Genomic DNA, 23,976 nt, shown 5'->3' on the forward strand with positions numbered 1-23,976 from the left:
CACGTTTTCATTTTTTAAATGGCTAATACACTAACTATAATTGGATAATATGACCGGCAAATATGGCAGACATGGCCCGATACCTGGACCTTTTTCTGGATGGAAGGATGGAAGAAGGTACGGCGATACATATAAAGGTAAATAGACTTAGGTGGTAGTGATAGCTGAGATATGATGTTCCTACTACTTGGTTAAGGCAGATGGTGGGGCAGTAGTGATTAGATGGCAAAGATTGATATGATCAATGTCTTTTAAGTCAGAAATGCAGTATTGTGTCCTAGACATGTCGTTTGATAGCAGCCACCTATTCAGCATTCACGTGGAATAGGAGCTACAGTCGACCAAATCAGACACTAAAACAGCCTTCTCAATTAGAAGTTTTTGCAATATTAATTGTCTTGCATGGGGCAGAGGACTAACATTCTTTAAAGGCAGCTACCACCCCTATCTCCTCTTTTGGCAACAGCACGCTCCAAAGTTACTATGCTATCGGCAGCCATATTATCCACCAGAAACAACCCACCTTACTCTTTCTGCTGTAAGCAGCAACCTAGGAAGAAGTCTGCCAGTCAGAGCAAACAAGATTTTTCTTGTTGATGGTGCTATTTGCCGGCTTGGCTTCCTTGTTTCCAAATCCCATTACTTGATCAGCACCTTTCCATCCATACCCCAAGACAGACCGGATCTCTGCTTGTTACTCTCAATGAAGGGCCATTTAATCCGACCAGGGTTTTGGACCTAGTGAAATACAGACTTGTGCTAGAGTTTATCCAAAGGCCTCTGCAAGTATCACTGCTTAGCACCACTAACCTCACCAGCATCTACAATTCCTGCAAGCAAACGTAAGGTCCATGCTTCTAATGGGGGTCCTGGAATCCGTCCTCAAATGCCAATGACTCAGGGGGTTCTACTCCAGGTGTTTCCCATTCAGGAAAAAATCTGGTAGAGTGGTGTCACTTCCAGATCCTTTGTCATTTTAGGAAATATCTAAATAAGCATTCATTCAGGATGCCAGTTCTACATGAAGTACTGCAATTACATCAATTGGGAGAGTACATGGCCTCTCTAAACCTTCCTGTTATATCTAAGATTCAAGATAGAGCAGTGCGATTACTAATTCAAGGTTCTGCCTTTTGGACTAAAGTTTGCACTAAGGATATTTGCAAAATGCATGGCACCAGTAGCACCTTATCTCCATTACATAGGGCACCAAGTCTTTCCCTATCTGGATGATTGGTTAGTCAAGGGAAAGACCTTGCTTGCCAAAAGCAGTGAGCTCAACAAGGGCTTATATAAAATTGTTTAACAAGTTAGACCTCTTCCTGCAACCATATCTCATCTCCAGCTGACCAATTTGTGGACACTATCTTGAATACAAAAACATGCAAGCTGTTTCCTTCACAGGGTGGATTTTAGATTACAACCCCTCACACGGCAGGTGCAAAAATGAAAACTAATTCCACCTGATTTTACAAATCTACTAGGGATGATCTCATGTATCCACCTGATACCATTTGCTGGTTGTTGACATTTCCTCTGTAGGAGGAACTGGATTCTAAGGGGCTGTGAGTGTGCAGATACTTCGATGTCCATATTCGGGTAACATTAAGAATCCTATAGAGTGGTAGAGGACAAGATCTTGGAATGAGATCTGCAATTACAACCATACACGGCCTATTAGGTTATAAACACAGACACGTCTCTAGACGGTTGGGGTGACCACATTCATGATTCATGTCTGGAAACTGAGGCCATTGGTCTACTGAGGTGAAGGGCCTTCACATAAAGTGTTCTGGTGCTGTGTGACCAGAAACTCTGTAAGTAAATGCAAAACTTGCCTGAATTTACAACAGATGTAGCTAGGAGCAAGTTGATGGTAGACTTTATTGGTGAAGCAAAGAGCTTTAAAAGATTATGCGCTTCTTGACGGGAGGCCAGTTAAGGTTGTGAAGAGATGGTGAAATGGAGCGAAGTGGGAAAATCTTCAAAATCAGCCAAGCATCTGATTTTTGTATGATCTGAAGATGATGGACTAAGTAATCGGTTAAGCCCAAGTAGAGAGAATTGGCATTGTCCGGTCTGGCCGATATCAGTGCTCACGGTTCGATCCCCGGCGGCATATCAGCTCAGCACCATGTGACTCTGGGCAATAGCTCACTTAATTTCCATGACGGCCCCCAGGGCCTTGAGACCCGTAAGGGTGAGTAGTTTGCGCTTTTACAAATGCTGGATTTAGATTTTAGATTTAGGCAGAAAGGGAAAACATTATATATCCTCATCCCATCACTTTGCAGTCCCTTTCACTATCCCCACTGGTTATTCCACCAAATTTCAAAATTAGATCGATGATTTCTCGATCCACCTGCTCCTGACACAAAATAAACTCAGAGAATTTATCCAAGGCAGATTCCTTGTCTCTTCCTGCAAGCGGATCTATTACTTATGCAGTCAATGCCTTCAACTTGTGGTATACTGATGCTCTCAATGTTGTGGCTCGTTTGAAACCTCTTCGTGCTTGGGATCAAAACATCCTTTAACAATAGTGCTATAAAAATATGAACTTTGGAAGCCTCAACGGGATGTGGAGGTCAGTGCACACTCAACTCATTGGCTGAAATGTGAGTCTTTTCTAATGAGGTGACCTGGTTACTAAAGCACATTGTTTTCATATTGTTTTCCAAATAAACTGTATCTGTACTAGGTTGCAATGGGATTTCCAGCCCGATGATGAATGATTCATGCCTGAATCTAAGAAAGATGTCAGTGCTGTAGGACTGTAATTACAGATAAGTAACTTGTTTCTTCTCTTTTGAAAAATTGTTAATGACATTAACCACTAACTTTTCCTATTCAAATTATTGGACATTTTCTTTTCTTTTTCTTATAACATTACAGTGTTTTAAAAAGAAACTAAATGTAACTTTTTAAAATATTTTAGATACTTCAGATACTTAATTTATTAAAATAAATTGTGAAAAATCAAAGATAAATTGCTGGATAGGTATATTTTGCCTTCAGGGTGAACAGATGGAGAAATGATACTATGCCTTCAAGGCAGCGTGCTGATCAAAATATACCACAAGTGCAGCCTTAGGCAATTGTATTTCGTTGCATCTTGACATTCTCACGAATGAGTGACGTGTTAACTGTTCGATCTCCTAATACCCCAGGAGGTTTTTGTTAAATTAATTCAGCAACAATTCTGATGATTGAGACACAGGATTACTAGCAATTCAGGATTTATTCACCATCATAGGGCCTTTCTGGTATTATGGTACACTGGATAGAATAGTAAGCTTTTCCTTAAATATAGGCTTCTAAGAAAAATATCTGCTAAAACCAAGTGTAACTTGAGACTAGTAGGTTGCAAACACTACTTTTTGCCTCCTTCCTGGAGTCTGAATCTAGACAGTAGTGCTTTGTAAATGATTGCATTGCCCTCCATTTTTCTGCTTTGCGTATTATCGCTATTGTTTTGTTTCTAAGTAAGGCTTCAATGGCTGCCATTCCCCATGTAGAATGAGCTTTGGATTAATCTTCCAGTCACCTTTTCACTTATGAAAGCATGACAATATACATGACACTCTCTATGTGTATATAGATTGTTTAGAGAGCGATGCAATATATATTAGTCTATCTGTCTCGTCATAAAGTAATAGATCCCTTCGTAAGACCATAATGAATGAAACGTTGATTTGAGAACCTAGGGTTCTTAGTTTTCTGTAGATTATATCTCAATCCTTTTTCACTTCTAACATGTGCAGTGACTTCTCTGCTTGATAGGTTATGAAAAGTGCAGGTGAAGATATAGGTTAGATAATGTGGTAGTCCGAAACTACTTTTGAAAAAAAGGGCTGAATTCCAAGAACCATCTTGCAAAATAAGAAATAAAATGTAATGTTCATTGCAGCATAATGCTTTAATTTCACATACTCTGTGAGGGGAAGTGATTGCAACTAGATATGCTTCTTTCCAAATAGGTGTTGCAGAGTGGACTCTTGCATAAAGTGAAACAAATGAACAATCAATCTAATTTATGCATTATTTAGTTCCCAATGAGGGAACAAGCACCTTGCTAGTTGATAAATGTAAGGTCATTTGACAAATCTTGGATGACAGATATCATAAAGAATGACATTTGAGGTCCAGTCTTTTTATAGACTGCTCTATCTGCTAAATGGACATTTATGAAAGAATGATATAGTCAATATTTTGCCAGCTATAAATGGTAATATGGTACCATATCTTCTTAACATGAGATGGGGTCAATAGACTTCTCAAAACAACACAAGCAGATTCTCCTCGTATAGCATACAATGACTTTACAGAGTGCTTCTTCAAGAAAGTTCATACAAAAAAGTGGATGGTTCAAATGGCTAGCTTATGAATTCAGGAGCCATGCAGTTCAGATCTGTGATCTCATTGGCTCCTGGGCGGAGATTGAGATATTCAACGTTCTTGCATTCAGGGAAGATTGTTATGTTGGAGAACCAGGCTTACAAGCAAGTAACTGTTTCTCGCTGGCTGCCATTAGTTACTTTACAAAGTATTTTCCTCAGCATTATAGAAGACATGGTGTGTTGATAAAGTTTTTTTTATTTTTGAGACGTGAAGGTAAGGATAGAACACCCTTTTATTTCTTATTGAATAACAAAGTATCTGGTGTGTGTGTGTGTTTGTATATATATACATATTGATTTTATATCACTATTGGGTTTAACAAGTGTCAAGATAGCTAGAAAAATTCAGAGAATTGGAAGCATAATTTGTCTTTATTCACTCCCCCTTGTCTATAGATGGTAGTAAAATGAGTTGCACATATTTTTATCTCCTATAGTTCCTTTTATAACTATTCATATTTTCTTACAGTAAAAACTTTAAGCACTTCTGAAGAGACAGCAAATAATTGTAGAGATGAACAAGTTAAATCTGAGAGTGGGAAAGGGCCAGGTCGACATTCAGAACTCTCCACTGCTAAAACAGGGAATTTAACATCCACCTTAAAAGCCAGCACAAAGCTGGCTAATATGAAACAAAAGGATGAAGGGCAGAAAAGAGAAACACATACTCCTATTCCAACATCTAAAGAAAAGTCAGCTCTGCCAACAGAAGAGAAGATTAAGAAGGAGAAAACGTCCCCTCTGAAGACAGAGGTAAATGTTTGAAATGTGTCTTATATTGGGTTAGAGCATCAAACGTTGTTGAATGTTACTTTGCATAATGAATATATTCTCAGATAAAGTTTGTTCTGCAAATTTTATATGATGGAAAGGATCGTTATATGTTATCACGAAAAATCATACTTCTACTTCATCCTGGATACATTCTATTTGCCCATTTTTGTTTGAAGATGCTGAACCTTCGACATCTTTTCTCCTATGCAAGTATAATTTTGATGATTTCGGCGCATGTATTGCTGGTTTAGAGCTTATTGAAGGATACCCAAAGGATCCCCAGGAACATTTAGGAGGCAGACTTGGTGCCTGTAGAATCTCAGTCTTCCTTGATAAGAGTGACTTGGTAATCTAGTGCAATGCCAGATTTAAAACGGGCCGCCGTGTCTAGATGCATTGAAGGAGGAAGGCTTTGCCAAATGTGCAATCATTTTCCGCACAGGTGATCTGTCTCTAAATTATAAACTCTGGTTGTGTTTTTCAGTAGAAAATCAGAAATAAAAAGGCATGGTAACAATAGGAGAGCAAAAAAAGGTTTTTAAAAAAACTGGATAATTGGGTTACTAAAAATGTTTTATGTATTGGTAAAATGATGAGAAATCAATCTGGAAATTTCAAAAAGTTTCATTTGCTTAATAACCACAATATATTAAATACACATTCGACGAGCAAAAAAATAATGCCTGCAGGAAGTTCAGGAGGAGTTTGTCACAAGGAGAACAGTGTATAGAGAAATAATAACGCTTGCTAAGCAGTAAGTGATAAGAAAGGGGGCGGCATGAATATAATACAAAAAGGGGCCAACCTATCTAGTAATCATGACATGGTTGAAATAAAATGGATTTGAGGGCCATTTGGGAGGTTGGCCCATCCTAACCCTCTGAATGTGATGTGGAATTGGCCAAATGGAACATCAGGAAACAGAGAGACAAAAAAAGTTGGGATGAAGGAGGAGTATATCAGGTGAATGTAGAAAAGGAGGGGGGGCAAATTCGTAGCACATCTGTTGGAAGAAAGCAGATTGCAGGGACTGTGAAACTACATGTAGACAAAAAAAGTAAGTAACATTAACAGAGTGGAGCAGAAGTAGAGGAGAACAGTTGACTGTTCAAACATTAAAAAAATAAAATAAAATAAAACGAATCCACAAAAATGTAGACTACAACAATGTAATGGTAAAAAGAAAGTCGACACTACATTTTTGAAGGTAGCGAACACATTTGAGATCTAACTTTTTAATGACTGCGTTTATGTAGACAACTTTTTTTTAATAAGGGATTCATACATACATACGTTCCTTGCTAAATAGAATGAATGTAATGAAATTCCAGCTGCTCCAGTGCCCTGTTTCTGTTATGATGAGGATTAAGCAAATCCTCACTATGGCTCAATCTTCAAAGAAGGTGAGAATAAAGAGGAAGAGTGGAATGGTCCTAGGGGCTTATTAAGAGGCCTTGAATTGGTTCTTTTTTTAGTTGCTTTGTATTTAGTTTTAATTTTCTATCACATAACATATGAGCAATGTATACATTTCAAGGAGTAAATTGCAGCTTCAGAACAACTTTCAAAGTCAACACAAACCGAAGTAACAACCCGTGTATTGCATCCACGGAGGTGTAGCCTGTATGTTAGAGGGGATAAGTTAAGCACGTAGGGAATTCCATGAAGCAGATCTTTTTTCTTACATCTGTACATGAATTTTAACATTGCACTGAAGAAGAAGAATATGGTGGGGAGAAAGGGAGTAGGTCGGGGTACAAAGACTGCCAGTGACAACAGCACCCACACCTTTTACCAATTTTTGTTGGCAAATGGCTTACCAGGCCTCAAACGGACACTTTAACTACCCCCTCCTCATCAACCTAATTGCGGTTAGACAATGCCTTGATTAGCGGTTAACATTCAGTACTAATGAAAGTAAAATTAAAAAGCCCTAGATATTGAGGGGAGGGGACTTTTGTCTGTTATAGACACTGTGGCGAACAGGATTGTGTCCCACACATCCATTGCTTAAGCACTCTCCTTAACATTCTTTTAAAGCAGTATTACAGTAATTTCTGCACCAGCCCATATTCTCACATCTAACCATTTTTCAACAGCAAGGGTACTGTACGCTTTCCAGCTCATAACTATGTTTCATTTTGCAAGCCATTGGGCCAGGTCTACCAATATGCATTCTTGTTCTAATAGTTTTGGGTGGTTTATTTGATCCAGTAGGCAACTCAAGGGTTCAGGGACAGCACTTTTGCCAGACACCTCCTTCATAGTGTCCAATATCTTCACCCCATTTGTTGGAGCTGATCACACTGTTATACCTTGTGGAAAAAAGTCAGTTTTTTCCTCCTGACTTCTCTGTCCATTTTCTTGTACTCTTGGGCACATTTTGGCCAATCTAGAAGGGGATAAGTACTCCTGGTTCAAGTAATTCAATTGTGTAAACTTAAAGCATTAATTCCTAGTTAACGCCTTTGTGTATTCCAATATATAAGCCCAAACCTGTTGGGGATTTCCATTTCTGCTTTCTTCACATTCCGATTTCAACTGTGACAGGTCTTTATTAAATGGGGATGTCACGTGGCTTCTGAGGACATTGCGGTCTCCACTAAGTTTAGCATGAGCTCTGCGGACATTACGCGGCTTTGCGGACGTTACCTCACAGCTTTAGTTTTGCAATCACTTTGTTCGCACCTTTCACATGAGAACAATCTGCTGTGTGCCTTCTCCGCCTGTTCCCGGTATTTAGCCTGAACATTGTGAGCTAGGTCGATAAACAATGCCCCTTGTTATTCTGTTCTGGTCAGGTCCTAGCACCTAGACAAAACATACAGATGCAGCTGTTGTTTGGGACAACGTACTTTGGTCTTATGGGTATACACAAATAGGTTACACACACTTGGAGAGGGAACTTTCCAGGGAGAAGATCGAGACAGCATCTATGATGTAGATCTCCCATCTATAGGCTAAGGTATGGGGGTCTGCTGACAAAATCCATAGATCTTCTAATATATAATAATACTGCTTCTTAGCAAGGGGAGGGAGGTTAGGCTCTATTGTCTGTTCTCCATTGTCTTTTCATGATGACATCTCCCATTATGATATATGGACTAGCTGCTATGCTGACTGTATTTGTTCTATGCATTTTCTGGCTTGTTGTGGCACGTATACTGCATGTTAGGGCACGTTAGTTAAAATAAATATTTAAACCTGTTCCGTGTCTCTCTCAGATCTTATTGTGGACCGGTACAAGAGTGCGAGCGAAAGGGTGTGTCTTGTTACTGCGATTCCTGAGAGATCTAGGAGTGTTGTGTTCTGGGATGTCTAATCACTTGTTTCTGTGTGAGTGAGTAGGAGGGCAAGTGAGACACTATAGCTAGCCGGCAATGATCTTATGGGTACTAAGGTGGTAGGATAACTCAGTCCCTATACACCAAGGTACTATAATCCTGTGCATAGTTCTGTTCTTGGGCAGAATCCCCACAACAGAGGTGCCATGGCAGTGTATCAACTGGTTACCCCATATCTGCATATCCTGCTAAGAATTCTTTGTAATGCATGCAGGGTGGGGAGCTCTGCATCCCCCATGTTCATCTAGCAACTCTGAGCAGGGCAATGTTTCGAATGATTGAAACGTCCTGTTTGCATATAGATTGCCCTCACTCCTGACGCCGGCGTCCTCCCAGGGCCTTTCATCATGTGTCCTCAGCAGACCTTTCAACTTGGGCATACACAACAGCAGAATATCTGATATGCTCTCTTTTGGAACCTTGTTTCTCTGTGTGTATCTGGCCAAGCAGTAGCCAGCGGATCTAAGAGCTCTTGGGTACAAGACATGTAATCTTATTGTGCCCAGCAGTGTATCAGTCAACAAGGCTATCCCAAGGGAAGTCTGTAACTCCAGCATCTCATGATCTGTCTTACAAGGTGGAGCATGCCGGTTCCACCCTCACTCAAGGGCATCATAGCCCTCCCACTTGCTATTCTTTTTCAGTTCTTGCCCCATATCAAGTCCAACAGTATACCGTTAAACTCAGTGGAAAAAGCCTTCTTAAGTATTAAGGGAAGTTATGGGAAAATCGGATTTCTCTTGGTATCAGACCAAACCAGCCATGCAAGTAGTCAGCCACTTCAGTCACCTTCTCTATCTATATATTCCTTATAATGTATCCCCATTAATCTCCTGACCAGTGCCTAATCTTTCTTTTGTGTTTTTGACATTGTGTTCTTCAAGGAAGCGTCAGACACCACCCTCAGCCTGAGAACCCTCAGATTCGCTACCTGGGTGCTTATTTTCTGGAACAGGGAAATCTCAACACCATAGACAAACACCTTGAATGACCACCTTAAAGTCGTCCCATTCCATTGCTGTGCCTCCCACTGTTTCTCTCATTCTCATTAAAGTAATTATCTATGTGCTTCCCAATCAGTCCTAAAAGTAATATGAGTAGTGCTTCTGTTTATAAGCGCCATGTTGGTATGACTTGACTCTTGCACCTACCATTCAAACTGTACCCAAAAAGGATTGTGATACGATTCTATTCTGGCCCGGTCCATGCTTTCCCCAGTACTGTCCCCCCAAAAAACATATCAAGCCTCCTGTATATCCTATGAACACATGAATAGAATGAGAACTTCTTGTCAACTGGGTGACCCTCCCTCCACGCATCCACAAACGTTCAGCTGCTTGTCCATTGAGCGAACTGCTGATACACAATTCTAAGGGGTTCCCCTACAGCGGAAGGGCTGATGCATCATTTTCGATATCTAAATCAGCATCATAGTCTTCCTTACCCCCCCACCTCCGCACACACTTCATTATATGACACAGCCATCCTGGTTTTAAGTGACTCATAGAGCGGTATTTGGTTTGCATTGGGGGGATATATGCTAGTCAAACTAGGGCCACCTCCATCTATCTGGCCCTCTAGTTTCTACCATCCATGTCATTCCCAAGGAATCTCTTCATTCCCCAGTCATGTAAATCTAGTTTCCTCTCATAGCGGGTAGCAAGGTACAGTCTCAGAAAAGAGGGGTGTGTGAGAAAGTGGCTCTGTATATACTGTTCCCAAATAGGTACAGGGTGTAGAGAGTCCACAGTCCCCAGAGGTTTGGCAGAGGCTAAAGGTAGATATAACATTACTCTCTAAAGTGGTAGCTTGGTCGAGCAGTAAGGCAGTAAGGCAGTATCAGAGGACAGTGTAAAGCATTTTGTTGTACACACTCAGTCAGCAAATGGTTTCACACACTCAAAAACTGAACTCTAGGCCAACGGTTTATATATACAAAATATATGCTTGTTTTATTTTAGAACCAACAATAGGTATCACAATATACTTTCTGAGAATGAGATGCTTTAGGTAAATACTTTTGCAATATGCAATTGGCTTTTGTAGAAAGTTACAAGTTGTTGCAACAGGCAACACAATTTTAAACACTAAAATGCATTGAGTTCAATTGAAGTTTTAAGTTATTTGCAATATATTACTTTCAGGATTACTTTTGTGATTCCAGGACTGGATCCTAGATTCAGTCCTGGGACAGTACTTAGAAACAAGTGATAAAAGTAGACTTGGTTACTGTTATGATTTTTAGTTAATATTTTTCTATTTTAAAAGTTGACAGAAGAAATTTCATAGAAAACAGTCAATGATTCCCTATGGAAGAAAATTCAAGTTGCAGGTATGGTATGTTCTCGTTACTTTTGTAATCCAGTACTGGGTACCTAGACGCAGTACTGGGACCTTTATCTGAAACAGGTAAGTAATTACGTTTTCACAGTTTGTACGATTTTTAAAGAAAATTTGAAGTTTGCAAAAATCGACACTTAGAAGAAATTTCACAGAAAAACAGTCAATGATTTCCTATGGAAGAAAATTGGGTTACTGGTAAATACGGTTGTGAATATTTTTCAGGGTCAGTGCTGGGCACCAAGATCCAGCACTGGGATCTCACCTAATAACAGGTGAGTGTTTTCGTTACTCGGCTGATTTTTGGTGAATATTTTAAGTTTTGAAAACTCCACACTTGGAAGAAATTTCAGAAGAAACCAGTCAATGTTACCCTATGGAGAAAATTGAGTTATCGGCTTTTGGGTAAGTACTCGACTGGCAAAGTTAAGGTTCTGGGCACAGACTCAGGGGTCTCCCAGGGTCAGGTAGGTACAGTTGTTACACCCTCAGCGGCACAGGGGCAGCCGGGTGCAGAGTGAGTTAGGCCCAATGTTATCCTATGGGAGGCAGGGGGGCCTTGGTTGGTGGCTGCTGACTAGCAGGCCACGCGGCTGTGGGAGCTGGGCTCCTGGTCACTTGCTCAGGGCAAATGGGGAAGTAGATAGGTGTAGAGGTTACACTGCCAGGGCCACTCGGGCGGCTGGGTGCAGGGTGCTTTTGAGCCTTCGGGCGCTCAATTGATTTCAATGGGAAAGCTCCGGTTTGGAAAAAGACTGCAAGCTCGGGGACGAAGATTCTACAGGTGCCACCACCACTTCGAGAGGTAAGTTGGGTAGTTAGAGGATAGGTAGGTACCCAGGCGTTGGGCACAGGGGGCTGCAGGGTGCAGGGGTGCCTTTTGGTGTCGGGAAATCTTACCCTCTGTTGATCGCGGTTTTGGGGGTACCTGGTTCTGAGGCTGCAGGTGTCGTCAGGAGCGTCGAGGGAAGTCCTTGGGTGCCGGACTCGGGGTCACAGTCGCCGGGGGGCTCGTCCTCTTTGTTCACTCCGGCACAGGCCAGGCTTGGCGGGTACAGAGTGTGCAGGGTCCGCGGTTCCGGGCTGGTGCCAGGGATTAGAAGCTGATTTTGAGTAGAGCCTCTACTCATGGGAGTCCCAGGTGCTTAGAGCCAAAAGGTAGCCAGGTCCTCAGGGGTTTGTGAGGTTGCTGGCCACAAGAGGTGCCGGATTGTAGCAGGAGCAGGTTCGAGGGTCGACAGGCCGGTAGGGCTGGGGCCAAAGCAGTTGGTGTCTTCCTCTTCTTAGCAGCTGCAGGGCAGGTCTTCTTTCTTCTTGCTCTTCTTTGTATTTCGGAATCTGGAATCTGGGGAAGGAGGGTTCAGGGTGCCCCTAAATACAATATTTAGGGGCGTTACAGGTAGGTAAAGGGCAGGGACCAATGGGTCCCTGTCCTGGGGTGGGTACACCCCCTATTCTGCCACTCTCCTGTGGGAGGGGGGCAGTAGCCTAGTCCTGATTGGGTAGGGCCTCCCATCTTCAAGATGGCGAGCGCCCGGAGAGGTGCTTCACCTCGCCTCCCCACCTGAGGGGTGGGGTTGGCAGGCTGGCACATCCCCTGGCCTTATTTGGGGTTTCCGGCCAGGCTTCCCGCCAGAGTGGGTGTTGCAAGTGGGCTGGGGAAGCTCACAGAGGCGGCATGCCTTTGAAGCTTCCCCCTGTCCATCCTGGGGGAGGAGATCTAGCACCTCGCCCAGGATGTGCATTGTTGCAGGCCCAGGAGAGCAGGGGCTCTCCTACCCAGGGGTCCAGCAACATATCTGCTGTGTGGCAGCCTAGGCAGCCTCCCAGACCAGACATGGATTGTAGGTTAGGTTTCAGGGGGCATCTCTAAGATGCCCTCTGTGGTGCTTGGTACATTAAATCCCACACTGGCATCAGTGTGGGTTTAATGTGCTGAGAAGTTTGATACCAAACATCTCAGTCTTCAGTGTTGCCATAATGGTGCTGTGGAGTTCGTGTTAGAGTGCCCAGGAATGGACCTGGGTACTGTAGGGACACAGGGCTCATGCTGCTGTGCCCACACCACTGGCATAGGGCATCCAGCTAGAGGGGTGGCTGATGAATGCCAGGGCAGTGTTGGTGGTGGGTATGGCCCACAGGGATGTGTGCCATGTCGACTCTCTGTTTTGTCTTGTACCCAGACACTCAGCCTGCAAGGGCAGTGTGTGTGTGTGTTAGGGTGCAGGGCCTCTAAGGGTGGCACAATGAGTGCTGCAGCCCTTAGAGGCCTTCCCTGGTCACAAGGCCCTGGGTACCATTTACTAGGGGCCGACATGTGGCCAGGGCTTGCCAATTTGGGGTTTGAGGTTTTTAGGGAAGGAACATAGACCCTGGGCACCTGAATGGCAGGAACCCAGGGCACACTCCGTCAAAGTACATTCAGCAATTCAGCAAACCCCCCCCGCGCCCCCCCCCCAAACGAAAGGTGATGAGACTAGCCTTGCCCTATGGAGTCTTATTTGTCTAAGTGGAAGAACCTGGAAAGTCCATCTGCATTGGCATGGGCAGTCCCTGGTCTGTGTTCCACTTGAAAGTCCATCCCCTGTAGGGAGATGGACCACCTTAGAAGTTTTGGATTTTCCCCTTTCATCTGCATTCGCCATCTGAGAGGTCTGTGGTCAGTTTGAACCAGGAAGTGAGTACCAAATAAGTATGGCCTCAACTTCTTCAGGGACCAAACCACAGCAAAGGCCTCCCTCTCAGTGGCACTCCAACGCTGCTCTCTGAGGAGTAGCCTTCTGCTTATAAAAGCAACAGGTTGGTCTTGGCCTTCATCATTGGTCTGGGATAGGACCGCTCCTATCCCTAGTCATCAGTCTGCACTATGAACTGCTTGGCATAATCTGGAGCTTTCAGAATTGGTGCTGAGCACATTGCTTCTTTCAGGGTGTCAAAAGCCTTTTGGCAACTAACTGTCCAGTTAACCTTCTTGGGCATCTTCTTGGAGGTGAGTTCTGTGAGGGGGGTCACAATGGACCCATATCCCTTTACAAACCTCCTGTAGTACCCAGTCAAGCCAAGGAATGCCCTGATTGGGTCTGGGTTGTTGGAGCTACCCAGTCCAGGATGGACTGGATCTTGGGTTGTAAGGGTTGTACCTGGCCTCCACCTACAAGGTGGCCCAAGTACATCACAGTGCCCTGCCCTATCTGGCATTTGGGTGCCTTGATAGTGAGACCTGCATTTTGCAGAGCCTCTAAAGCCTTCCCAAGGTGGATCAGGTGATCCTGCCGGGTGGAGCTAAAGACAGCAATATCATCAAGATACGCTGCACTAAAGGACTCCAGCCCAGCCAGGACATAGTTCACCAACCTCTGGAAGGTGGCAGGGGCATTCTTTAACCCAAAGGGCATCACAGTAAACTGATAATGCACATAAGGTGTGGAGAATGCTGTCTTTTCTTTGGCTCCTTGGGCCATGCCAATCTGCCAGTACCCTGCAGTTAAGTCAAAGGTACTGAGGAATTGGGCTGCCCCTAATTTATCTATCAGCTCATCTGCTCTTGGGATAGGGTAAGCATCTGTCTTGCTGACAGAGTTGAGCCCTCTATAGTCCACACAGAACCTCATCTCTCTCTTTACACCTTGTTGATGAGGTTTGAGGACCAGAACCACTGGGCTAGCCCAGGGGCTCTCAGAGGGTTCAATGACCCCTGTCCCTGTCCTGGGGTGGGTACACCCCCTATTCTGCCACTCTCCTGTGGGAGGGGGGCAGTAGCCTAGTCCTGATTGGGTAGGGCCTCCCATCTTCAAGATGGCGAGCGCCCGGAGATGTGCCTCACCTCGCCTCCCCCACCTGAGGGGTGGGGTTGGCAGGCTGGCACATCCCCTGTCCTTATTTGGGATTTCCGGCCAGGCTTCCCGCCAGAGTGGGGGTTGCAAGTGGCCTGGGGAAGCTCACAGAGGCGGCATGCCTTTGAAGCTTCCCCCTGTCCATCCTGGGGGAGGAGATCTAGCACCTCACCCAGGATGTGCATTGTTGCAGGCCCAGGAGAGCAGGGGCTCTCCTACCCAGGGGTCCAGCAACATGTCTGCTGTGTGGCAGCCTCCCAGACCAGACGTGGATTGTAGGTTAGGTTTCAGGGGGCATCTCTAAGATGCCCTCTGTGGTGCTTGGCACATTAAATCCCACACTGGCATCAGTGTGGGTTTAATGTGCTGAGAAGTTTGATACCAAACATCTCAGTCTTCAGTGTTGCCATTATGGTGCTGTGGAGTTCGTGTTTGACGAGCTCTCTGCACCAGATACTCTTAAATGGCAGCACTGCACTTAGTGCCCAGGAATGGACCTGGGTACTGTAGGGACACAGGGCTCATGCTGCTGTGCCCACACCACTGGCATAGGGCATCCAGCTAGAGGGGTGGCTGATGTATGCCAGGGCAGTGTAGGTGGTGGGCATGGCCCACAGGGATGTGTGCCATGTCGACTCTCTGTTTTGTCTTGTACCCAGACACTCAGCCTGCAAGGGCAGTGTGTGTTAGGGTACAGGGCCTCTAAGGGTGGCACAATGAGTGCTGCAGCCCTTAGAGCCCTTCCCTGGTCACAAGGCCCTGGGTACCTAGGGTACCATTTACCAGGGGCCGACATGTGGCCAGGGCTTGCCAATTTGGGGTTTGAGGTTTTTAGGGAAGGAACATAGGCCCTGGGCACCTGAATGGCAGGAACCCAGGGCACACTCCGTCAAAGTACATTCAGCAATTCAGCAAAAAGTGGGGGCATACCATGCAAGAAAGATGGCACTTTTTCACAGGGTGGATGTATAAAATCTTGGAGAAGAGTCAGTGGAGTCTGAAAATAGACTACAGTGCGTGGAGATTGTTTTATGTGTCGTACAATAAGACTTGAATTGTGGAAAGAAGCCTGGTAACCATCTTAATGGAAGGTCAACCATTGACCTGACCTCAAAGATGGGTTTTAGCAGCATTCTAAATCTAAGTCATTTTTCCAGTCTTATGTGCGATGGGTGAGCGTTGTATAGAGATGATTCTTAATCCTGACCTTTCTCCAAATGTCTTCTAGTGGAAAGGCCAGATCAACATCAGGTTCTGGTTCATGGGTCTTAGGCTTCTAGGTGGCTGGTAGAACTATAGTGGTGAGAAGTCCTGAGGAAAGCTGGGTTATTATTTAATGCTGGCTGAAACATGTCGACATTTATGCAGAGTAGGGGGGTTGGAATCTCATTATAAGCTCTCCAACCTGCCACCCACGTTTTTTGGTCTTTTAAATTCCGTACTGGACACCTAATATTAAAATTGGAATAAGGATTTCCCGGTATCGGTTTTATATCACTGGTTATCACTGGTTCTGCACTTTTAGCTCACCTTTGGTTCCACTTTACATTGTGTGTTGTATTGTCTTTTTTCCCCTCCCCTATTGCTCCACCTCCAGTGTTTGGCTGGCGCGGAGGTGTAGTAGCAGCCCTATGATGAAGCATGACACAGCTTGCTGTGTGTGAGGGCAGTTTTACAAAATTGGTGTATCCCCCACACACTTATTCATCTCCACGTAACTTGTTTTTATCCCTCTTCTTTTTGTGATATTCGATTATCGAGCGGGAGGTCGAAGAGGGTTTTTCCTCTCACCCCTCTCTACTTTGTGTGTTTTGATTTTGAGTGCGTCTGCTGAGCGGCAGGGGTCTATGTTTTCTCTTTTTTTTTTAAAACTAATATTGTTTTTTCCCCAGTACGCACACCCAGTATAATTAAAGTGGGTATTAGTCTGATTGGGTTCACCACCCTGGCAATATGGCTAAGGAACAGGGTTTGGCATTTGGAGATGATGCAGTAGCAGCAATCCTCAGAGGGCCATCAATGCTCGGAGACACCACAATTACCCAGGTCCTAACACAAGGGGAAGGTTGAGACACACTCCTAGAGTTGAAAAGATCCCATGTTATAACGATCTTACATGGGGCAATTCTAACAGAATACTTAAGAGGTAATGCGGCGCCTAGAGGACTCCTGGTGACAAATGAGCCTCTGATATTCCTGGAGAACCCTGTTTTCCGTAAAGAATGGTCCATGATTGCCTGGAAATGTATGAGGGATTGGCTGATTCTCATTATTAATACAGCCAAGAGAACAGCCGATGCCCTCTTCATCAAAATCCAGGAAAATGAACAGGGAATAAAAACCACTATCTTATCTGGATCCTTCAAAAATATGTTGGAGAAAATAAATAATGACATAGCAGAGCACAAGGATTATTTGCTTAGATTGAAAGTGAATAAACTCCAGAAGGATCTGAAAAGATTCTCAAAGGAGAAAGTCTATCCATATATTACCGATGAGTATGCTCAGAAAAAAATGGATGACATGGAAAATGGCAACAACAGGGAGAGTAGAACCTCGGATAGAACAAGTTCCAGCAGTGAGGACAGCGACTATGAGAGGAGACCCCGGAGAAGGGGGAGAGGGAGGGGATTCTTTTGAGGGCCTCAGTTTAATACACCATACCCTCATTATCCCAACAATAACTTTGGTTGGCCCCCATTATATCCGCCCCAATTTCCAGGCATGCTGGGAGGCCCCATGACACAATTCCCCCAAATGCCGAACCCTCCATTTTTAGGGTGAGGTCGAGGGAGAGGTAGGGGCAAGCAGAAGGGTACATCAGGGGTGCAATGGGAGGATTTGGAACAGAGAGTGACCAGGAGCATGGCGAAGGAATCAAACCCCAGGGACGAGCCGGGAAGGATATCCCTAGTGATAAATCTGTCAGAAACAGCATTGTCGGATACTCAAGTTGTAATACTGGAGAAGGGATTGGGAAATGTACCTACCAACACACCAGACATTTTTAAGATCAGACAAGAACTAGCTGGTTTCTTTAGGAACATTCGACTTAGGGTGTTTTTCGGTGACCATAATGTAAAGGAACTAGAGAAGGGGGACACAAACTTCTGCCCTAAATCTAAATTTACACCAGCATTAGGACAACTTCCAATCAAGGTAGAGGCTTTCGAACAAGCTGTAATTCACGAAGTAGAACTGTTATCTAGGCAAAAGACCGCTACCTTTATGAACATATCAACCAAAGAAAGAAGGGCCCTTGATGAGCATAAAAATAACAATGAGATTGTAATAAAGCAGGCAGACAAGGGTGGAGCACTGTAGTATTGAGCAGAACTGCCTATGAAACAGAATGTCTGAGACTCCTTGCTGATAGAAGAAATTACAAGATTAGAACAGGATCCTACTGAGGACATCAAAAAGGGAATCACATTAATGGTGGAAGAAGCCACTCATAATGATTAGATTACAGAGAAAGAGGGAAGATTCCTCTGCCAATCCAAACCGGTGACCCCATATTTTTATATTCTCCCGAAAGTGCACAAACCAACTTGGCCCCCACCTGGGAGGCCGATTGTTTCGGGTATGGGGTCACTCTTGGAGCCATTGTCACAGTTTTTCGACTTCTTTTTCAAACCTATTGTACAATCGAGACCAGCGTATCTGAAAGATACGACAGAAGTTTTAAAACTATTGAATACTGTGGAATATGATCCCATAGAGGATTTCTGGGTAGGTCTGGACGGTGAGTCCTTATATACTAACATACCTCAGATGGAAACATTAACGGTGGTTGAAGACATCTTGTATACTTTGGACTGGGAGCACAGCACGCCTAGACCCTTTATTCTACATTTGGCAGAGATAGCCCTTAGAAAAAATTTCTTTGAATTTCAGGGGACCTACTACCTCCAGACCCACGGGACCTCCATGGGAAGGGTTTTTGCTCCCAGCTTAGCAGGGTTGTACATGTCGGCCTTTCAGGACCAGTACCAGTAAAGGTCTGGAGGCGGTTTATTGATGATGTCCTTTTGATATGGAAGGGTAATAGGGAGTCTCTGGACTATTTTTTAATGTGGTTGAACAGTAGGAATCCCTTACTTCTCTTCACGTCTACTATCTCAAAGGATAGTTTGCCTTTTTTGGACTTGACCAATTTTTGTGAAGGCGGCTGCCTATGAACAAGAATGTTTCACAAGCCCACAGACAGAAACAGTTTATTGTCATTCAAAAGCTTCCACCCTAAATCCCTTAGGGAAAATCTCCCTGTAGGTCATTTTTTGCGACTTCGGCGCAATTGTTCAAGTCGCACAGATTTCAAGTTGGAAGCTAAGACCCTAGAAAAGAAACTTCTGCAAAGAGACTACCCCGCGAGAGTAGTGCGAAGGGCAAAGAAAAGAGCGTCCCAACTGCCACCGTGAGGTGCTTCTTGAGTCAAATGAAAAAACACCTACTGAAAGAACAGTATGTGTGACTACTTTCAATACAGCCTCTAATGACATTCAGAAAATCATCTTACGGAACTGGAGAATTTTAAATTCTAAGGGACTCACCTTTGAGAAGCACCTGTTTTCGTTTAAGAGGAGCCAGAATATCAAAGATATTCTGGTCCATACAAGACCTAGAATAATTAGAAACAGGCAAGAGGAAACAGCTGGAGAAAATCGGATAGGTTTCCTTCTCCCAGTCTCAGCACATACAAGATGCGGGATGTGTGATGTTTGTCATCTTACAGCAAATACAAAAAGTATAGACTTCGGGCTACTCCATCCTTGGGAACAACGTAGTCACACGAATTGTAATTCTGCTTATGTAATCTACTTGCTGAAATGTCCCTGTGATCTACTATACCTTGGTATTACGACCAGACGGGTCAAGATAAGGATCATGGAGCATAGGTCAACCTTCAGATGTCAACGGACAACAAGCAGATTGACTAACCATTTTAAAGAGAAGAAGCACTCGGCTGAGGACTTCTTCTGGACTGTGATAGACAAACCTAACATCAACCTGAGTAGTGGCAATCCAGAAAGAGCACTTTTCTTACGTGAACAGAAATGGATTTATAGAGTTGGGAGCTCAACCAGGGGATTAAATGATGATATTCCCTGGAATAGTCTCCTGAATCCCTAGACTGTACTGGATGGTATCCCTGCATAACCTTTAACAGGGTTCCATAGGGATCATCAGAGACACTATACTGTTAGATATGGAATGTCTGGGGTTGTTCCTTTTCCTTTGTTCTTGGGCCTGTACTAACAAAATAAACAATAGATACTTTGAATTTTCCAACGAGTTAGTTGGAACATTATATCAAACTTTGGTTACATCAATGGCCTTTTTACATTGACCTGTATCGGGTCCTTCCACGTCCTAAATTCTTGCTCTAGTTTCACCAGCTTCATGTATGGTTTAACCATTACATATTCATCATTTAGTTATTCAGTTACTCCGTAGAGTCCTTACCACTACGTTTTGACTGCATGATTGACGGTAGGGGCATGTGGAACCAATCTATACAGTCTGGCTCCACTTTAATAATATCACTGTACTTCTCTACTGTTAGTTGTTGTATGCTATATCCCCAAGTCATATAATATATATATATATATATTTTTAAATAATAATAAATATAAGGGAGAATTTTTTTGCATAAATATATATTAAAACTTTTTTCTTTGCAGCGGCAGGTCGGGGGATTCGAACCGGGGACCTTTATTTAAACGTGAGGGAAGGAGTAATCAACTCCCCTTACGCGCTCTAGTGTTCCCTTATGACACCGATGCCTCCGACGAATCACGTGGGACGACGCCCCGTGAGGGGCGTGGTTTGGACGTCCTCAAAAGTACATCGGAAACACCGTTTTAGTATCTTACACGGCAGAGCAGGAGACACGAAGTACGGTGGCGGACAGCTGACCTAGAAAGTAGTAAGCGGGACCTAGGGGGCATTTAGAAGCAAAGCACAGTTGGTTGCTAATCTAGTTAAAACTGCATTGCGCCAATGGAAGGACACGTGATTGGGGTCTAGAGCACCTAATCTATACGGGGTGGTTTTCTCCATCAACAAAGGAAGTTTGTTAGTATCTCACCGGAGAAGTAATCGATCAAGGTTGTGTGGTAATCCCGGGACTGTTTTCAATACTATAGTTGACCCGTATTTCATAACCAAGTTGGGCAATGGGGTAACCCCCCGGAACAAGAGACAGTTAGCATTTGAATGAGGTGATTGTGCACAAACCTAAATTCAGTTGTTGATAAGGCGCCGCTAGGCGCTTGATAACAGAGGTCTTTTGACTGTGCATTATATTCCTTTATAATCACTAAAATTCAAATCCTTGTCTTGGCATTACCTTTTTTACAGAGAGTGCGTGTGGGCAGCTGTCCTCACTCCCCCGCCATTTCGAGTTTACAAATTCAATAAACTTGGTAGGTTGGGCACAGTGAACGGTGCCGGGTAGTTTTGTGGTGTCTTTTGAGCAATTATTTTGTAGTTTATTGTTTATAACTACACCTCCTGACTTGTAAATTTATCGCAGGGAGTACATAGCCAATAGCTATATTAGCTATAGGGCATTATGATTGTAAGCAACCACCTTTATCCTTACTTGAGGGGAGGTTTGAGTATGCTTTTGTGGAGATTTTTTAATGTGTGTTTGTGCAGTATTCACCATTTTTATGATCTTCATTTGCACATTTAGTGGTTTTGAGTATATTCCACTATCAACTTATATTTGTTTTTAATCACTACAGGTTCCTCTCGAAAGGCGAGAGACCTCACTTGAGGTGTTTTTTCCTTTTATCTTCCAAATTGGGAGGAGGAATGTTCTACACCTAGGAACTATAGTGGTGAGAAGTCCTGAGGAAAGCCGGGTTATTATTTAGTACTGGCTGAAACATGTCGACACTTATGCAGAGTGGGGGGAATCTCATAATAAGCTCTCCAACCTGCCACCTACGTTTTTTGGTCTGTTAAATTCCGTACTGGGCAACTAATATTAAAATTGGAATAAGGATTTCCCGGTATCTGTTTTATAACACTGATTATCACTGGTTCTGCACTTTTAGCTCACCTTTGGTTCCACTTTACATTGTGTGTTGTATTGTCTTTTTTCCCCTCCCCTATTGCTCCACCTCCAGCGTTTGGCTGGCGTGGAGGTGTAGTAGCAGCCCTGTGATGAATCATTACACAGCTTGCTGTGTGTGAGGGCAGTTTGACAAAATTGGTGTATCCCCCTTACACTTATTCATCTCCACGTAACTTGTTTTTATCCCTCTTCTTTTTGTGATATTCGATTATCGAGCGGGAGGTCGAAGAGGGTTTTTCCTCTCACCCCGCTGTACTTTGTGTGTTTTGATTTTGGCTGGTAAAAACTAGCAGATTTGCTTGCAGATCTTTTTGAATGAGACAAAAAGCTTTGAAGTTAGGGCTTTTCTTTAAATGGAGTAGGCTGAAGGGACATCAGAGTGGGTTTGATAGTGTTTCATAGGTTCAAGTCAATTAGAAGGCGAGTGCAATATTATCGCACTGTTTGGAGCCTGGAAATAGGTTTATTGGGCGGTCTAATGTAAAGGATATTAGAGTGCTCTAGGTCTTGGATCACAGTGGACAAGTTTCATGTACATTAAGAGAGAAATCGGGTTTGGAAATAACATTTATATGGGATATAAAGATAAGCTTGCTGCCAAACAGCAAACCTAGGGATGGGCTTTAGGCATTGATTATGGTAGGGGTGATGGCAGCTGAAGTTCAGAAGGGCGTATTTACAGAGTTCACGGTCTCCAGAAGAAAGACCTCAGTTTCTGAATCGTAGGTTCTTCATTGTTAGTCATAAGTGTTAGAATAATTGTTGCCTTGTGTGCAGGCATCCTGGACCTCCTTACAGTCTCACAAGTTTAAACTTTTAAGTGTTCATCTGACATTGAATGCCGATACTCACACTACAGCAGATCTGAAGCTAAATATTCCAGTTAGTTTTGAGTTGTTTGAATCCCAAGTAAGTATAAAATTTAACACAGTGCAACGCAAGTCCTAATTTTGCTGCCTAATAAAATCAGTAAATACCTGAAGAAAAGAAAGAAAATAAATCCAGGTAGTGGACACTTCAGGCTCCCTGCCCCAGCAGGCTTTTTAGGTCTCGCCTGGTTATTGCGTAAGCGATCGCTCAGCGAGACTTATGTAGGGGCTTCAGAAAATGCTCCCAAAGGCTTCCCAGGCGGATCGGTGGCGGTTACGCGCACAACCACGCGCATTCCATTTGCCACCAGCTACTTCCTGCACGTGCGCCGCCTCACGCATTCAGAGAGATTTAGTAAGGGGCACAAGACCTTAGGAATGCGGTTTATGGCCAGTGCATGTGAGGCATTCAAGCGCGAAGCTGGCATCTGGCATCGGACTTGAAAGCAGCAGACTGCTTTCGCCAGCGCGCGCTCGGCCTCACTTCCTGCATCCCCTCTTACAACAATTAACTTTCATTATAACTCACACCCCATATGCTCGTTCCCTCCCACCCTTCCTTTGATGTCCGCTTCTCTTGTTGTTTACAAACCACGCCACACACTGCTGCACGCCGCACACTGCTGCACGCCGCATACTGCTGCATTACACACTGCTGCACGCCGCACACTGCTGCACGCCTCACACTGCTACACGAAACACTGCTGCACGCCGCACACTGCTGCACGCCGCACACTGCTGCACGCCTCACACTGCTGCACGCCTCACACTGCTGCACGGCACACACTGCTGCGCGCCACACACTGCTGCACACTGCTGCATTACTCACTGCTGCATGCTGCACAACACTGCTGCACGCCGCACACTGCTGCACGCCGCTGCACGCCACAGTGCTGCATGCCTCACACTGCTACACGAAACACTGCTGCACGCCGCACACTGCTGCACGCCGCACACTGCTGCACGCCTCACACTGCTGCACGCCACACACTGCTGCACGCCGCACACTGCTGCACGCCACACACTGCTTTTATGCAAGTTTATGCTACTGACATTGTAAATGACAATGGCTTTTATTTGTTTTAAAACCAAAACATAAATAAAAGGCATTGTAATTTTACAATGCCAATAGCTCAAACTCTTATAAATGCGAGACCTATTGCATTGCAAATGCTTGTTACTAGCAGTTGTTGCAGTCACCTAATTTTTTCTGGCTCAAGTGAGAAACAGTTTGAAATTACTAGGGTGTTTCATCACCCCGTTTTGAGAGACTTTTCTCTCAGCTAGATAATTTCTTCTCGAGCTTTATTGGAAATCTACCTAGAACGT

General features: G+C 44.0%; 1 protein-coding gene across 1 annotated transcript in view; it reads left to right on the forward strand.

Moving 5' to 3' along the window:
• The window catches only part of RFC1 (replication factor C subunit 1), a 765,282-nt gene that overhangs the window by 371,070 nt on the left and 370,236 nt on the right, over positions 1 to 23,976 (forward strand). Inside the window, exon 9 of the mRNA XM_085642249.1 lies at positions 4,870 to 5,153. Coding sequence (XP_085498375.1) covers positions 4,870 to 5,153 — 284 coding nt within the window. The remainder of the gene's footprint in view (positions 1 to 4,869; positions 5,154 to 23,976) is intronic.

Source organism: Triturus cristatus, chromosome 2_2, assembly GCF_964204655.1.
Source record: "Triturus cristatus chromosome 2_2, aTriCri1.1, whole genome shotgun sequence".
In the NCBI taxonomy this organism is placed as follows: domain Eukaryota; kingdom Metazoa; phylum Chordata; class Amphibia; order Caudata; family Salamandridae; genus Triturus; species Triturus cristatus.